This window comes from Miscanthus floridulus, chromosome 7 (genome assembly GCF_019320115.1).
Source record: "Miscanthus floridulus cultivar M001 chromosome 7, ASM1932011v1, whole genome shotgun sequence".
Classification (NCBI taxonomy): Eukaryota; Viridiplantae; Streptophyta; class Magnoliopsida; order Poales; family Poaceae; genus Miscanthus; species Miscanthus floridulus.
In genome coordinates, this window is record NC_089586.1 from 80,906,594 (window position 1) to 80,908,783 (window position 2,190).

Here is a 2,190-nt window from a genome sequence, read left to right on the forward strand (position 1 = left end):
GAGATGATCAGAATTTTAGGTTTACAAAGAATCAAGGAACTAAACAATTTTGTAAATACTTGGATAGCACTTTTATCGAGAAATGAAGGAGCTCATCAATAGAAAACTAAAGACTTCCTTAATTTGGACTTAATATAAGTTGAACAGGACACAGGCTATAAACGGGGGAAGAAAAAAGAATGGTGTGATGACAATAAGATTGGTCAATGATAACTAGTTGCAAAACTACTCCGTATGTCCAAAAGGTATTTTCAACTGAAAATCAATTTAATTTATTGAAAAAAGGGTAAACTATCCCCGCTACTTGCGGGCCAGTTATATTTATATTGGAAAAAAAGTGTAAAATCTAAAAGAAAAATAATGTACATATTCTAAACTAAAAAAATGGTACATGAATATACATCTATAATATTGTCTATTGCAGAGATCGCACAAATTGGTGCTGTTCTCCGGCTGGCGATGGTGCCTCCGAGACGAGAAAGCGATGGTAACGCTAGCTGATACCCTGTTCCAAGTCGACTCCTTCGCTACCACCCGCACCGGCACAGGAGCACGAAGAAGTCGCCCCCGCCCCTTGCCTTCCGAAGCTCCACAGCCTCGTGATCGATCTGAGCCTCGCCGATCCCGGTGACTTGGCAGGGTCGCGCGGGGTGAGCGCCGGCGTCGGCACGGCCAACTCTGGGATCTCGATAGCCATGGCGGCCGTGGAGCCAGTGCCAGAGCCAGCGGTGACCGCGCCATGCTCAGACACGCCGAGAAGCACGCTGGCGGGCAGGTTGGCGGTGGCGTAGTTGGCGGGCTCCGGCGGTACGGGTGGAAGAGCCAAGGAAGACACCGGATGAGGAGATACAGATACGTCGTCGGGCTTGGAGACGGTGAGCCGGCAGAGCGGGCAGGTGGTGTGGGAGGCGAGCCACATGTCGACGCACTCGGCGTGGAAGCCGTGCCCGCAGCGGGGCAGGAACCGGGCCGCCTCGCCGTCCTGGAGCTCGGCGAGGCACACGGCGCACTCCACCGCGTCCTGCTGGTGCCGCCCCTTGTCCGAACCGTGGCGGTACACCGTGACAGGCAGCGAGCGCAGCAGCTCCGGGTCGACGCCCCTGCTGGTCCGCACCCCACCACCGCTGCTGCCACCGGCCGTCGTCCGCGGACCACGGCGCCGCCGGCGGCGGCGGCTTTGTTCGCCCTGCTGGTGGGTTTCCCTGTCCCAGGCGTTGATGCAGCACTGGAGGGCGATGATGCCGAACGCGAAGAAGACGAAGAGCAGGAGGATGGCCGCCACGGTGAGGATGCTGGCGAGCGTCATGGCGCCCGCCGCCCCTGCTGCCGTGGGCGCCGGGGGCGTGCCAGGGCCGGCCCCTGCTTGCTCGGAGTCTTGCGTCATCTGTCGGTGGAACGCGAAGCGCCGAAGCCCCAGTTGTTGGCGTCGCCGGCAACGGCAAGCGTTGGTGTGCCGTGTGGATCGGAGGTGGAACGAGGACTCGGGAGTCGAGAGCTCGCGCGCATATATATATGCCGTGCCGTGACGACGGAGGAGGGCGAGGATCGGAGAAGATGTCGAGAAATTGTCGCGCGCTTGCACCTGCCCTCCTGCGTCTGTGTCTGCGGCTGCGGCCAAGCGAGACCGGTGGTAGCGCACCTGGCCAGGCGAGACCGGTCAATGGCGGCGGTGGGCATCTTTGATTCCACGAACGCGCGCTTGCACTTGGATGGATCCTTGCGTAGGATTATTTCCTTTAGAAACGTGCGTGCGCTATGGAGTGATTTTGATTGGTCCGTCAGTTTCACCACGTGAGTGCGAGTAGGGCGAGCGAGGTCATGTTGTTGTCTTTTTGACGCTCCAGCGATGCCCGTGTTTATCTCAGACCCCCAGAGTAACGACTTTTGACCATGTCACTTGTGGACAGTCCGAAGCACAATCTTTTTACTGTCAAAAACATGGTGCCAGACTGCCAGTTATAGTCAACGTATATTCCCTCGCCCTCACGGCTCATGCGCGCTGTCAAAAAAGAGAGAAGAAGGTAGATTCGCGTGCAAAAATTAAAAGATGGTTGCATCTTGTCTCTTTCTAATAAAACTCAGGCTCGTGTCACATCGAACCGTTCGGACGCTGATTAGGAGGATTAAACATGAACTAATTATAAAACTAATCGCACAGGAGTAGACTAATTAGCGAGACGAATCTATTAA

The 2,190-nt window shown here is 55.5% G+C and overlaps 1 protein-coding gene across 1 annotated transcript; it reads right to left on the reverse strand.

The window, feature by feature from the left end:
• Positions 1–301: 301 nt before the first annotated feature.
• On the reverse strand, positions 302–1,473 carry LOC136463569 (E3 ubiquitin-protein ligase EL5-like). The gene has a single exon (XM_066462556.1). It carries the CDS (start codon positions 1,382–1,384, stop codon positions 494–496), a length of 891 nt encoding a protein of 296 aa, XP_066318653.1. The 5' UTR covers positions 1,385–1,473; the 3' UTR covers positions 302–493.
• Between the last annotated feature and the right edge of the window lie 717 nt (positions 1,474–2,190).

Excerpts from the sequence above, each read along its gene's own strand:
- LOC136463569 (XM_066462556.1), bottom strand. The coding sequence starts at position 1,384 with ATGACGCAAGACTCCGAGCAAGCAGGGGCCGGCCCTGGCACGCCCCCG.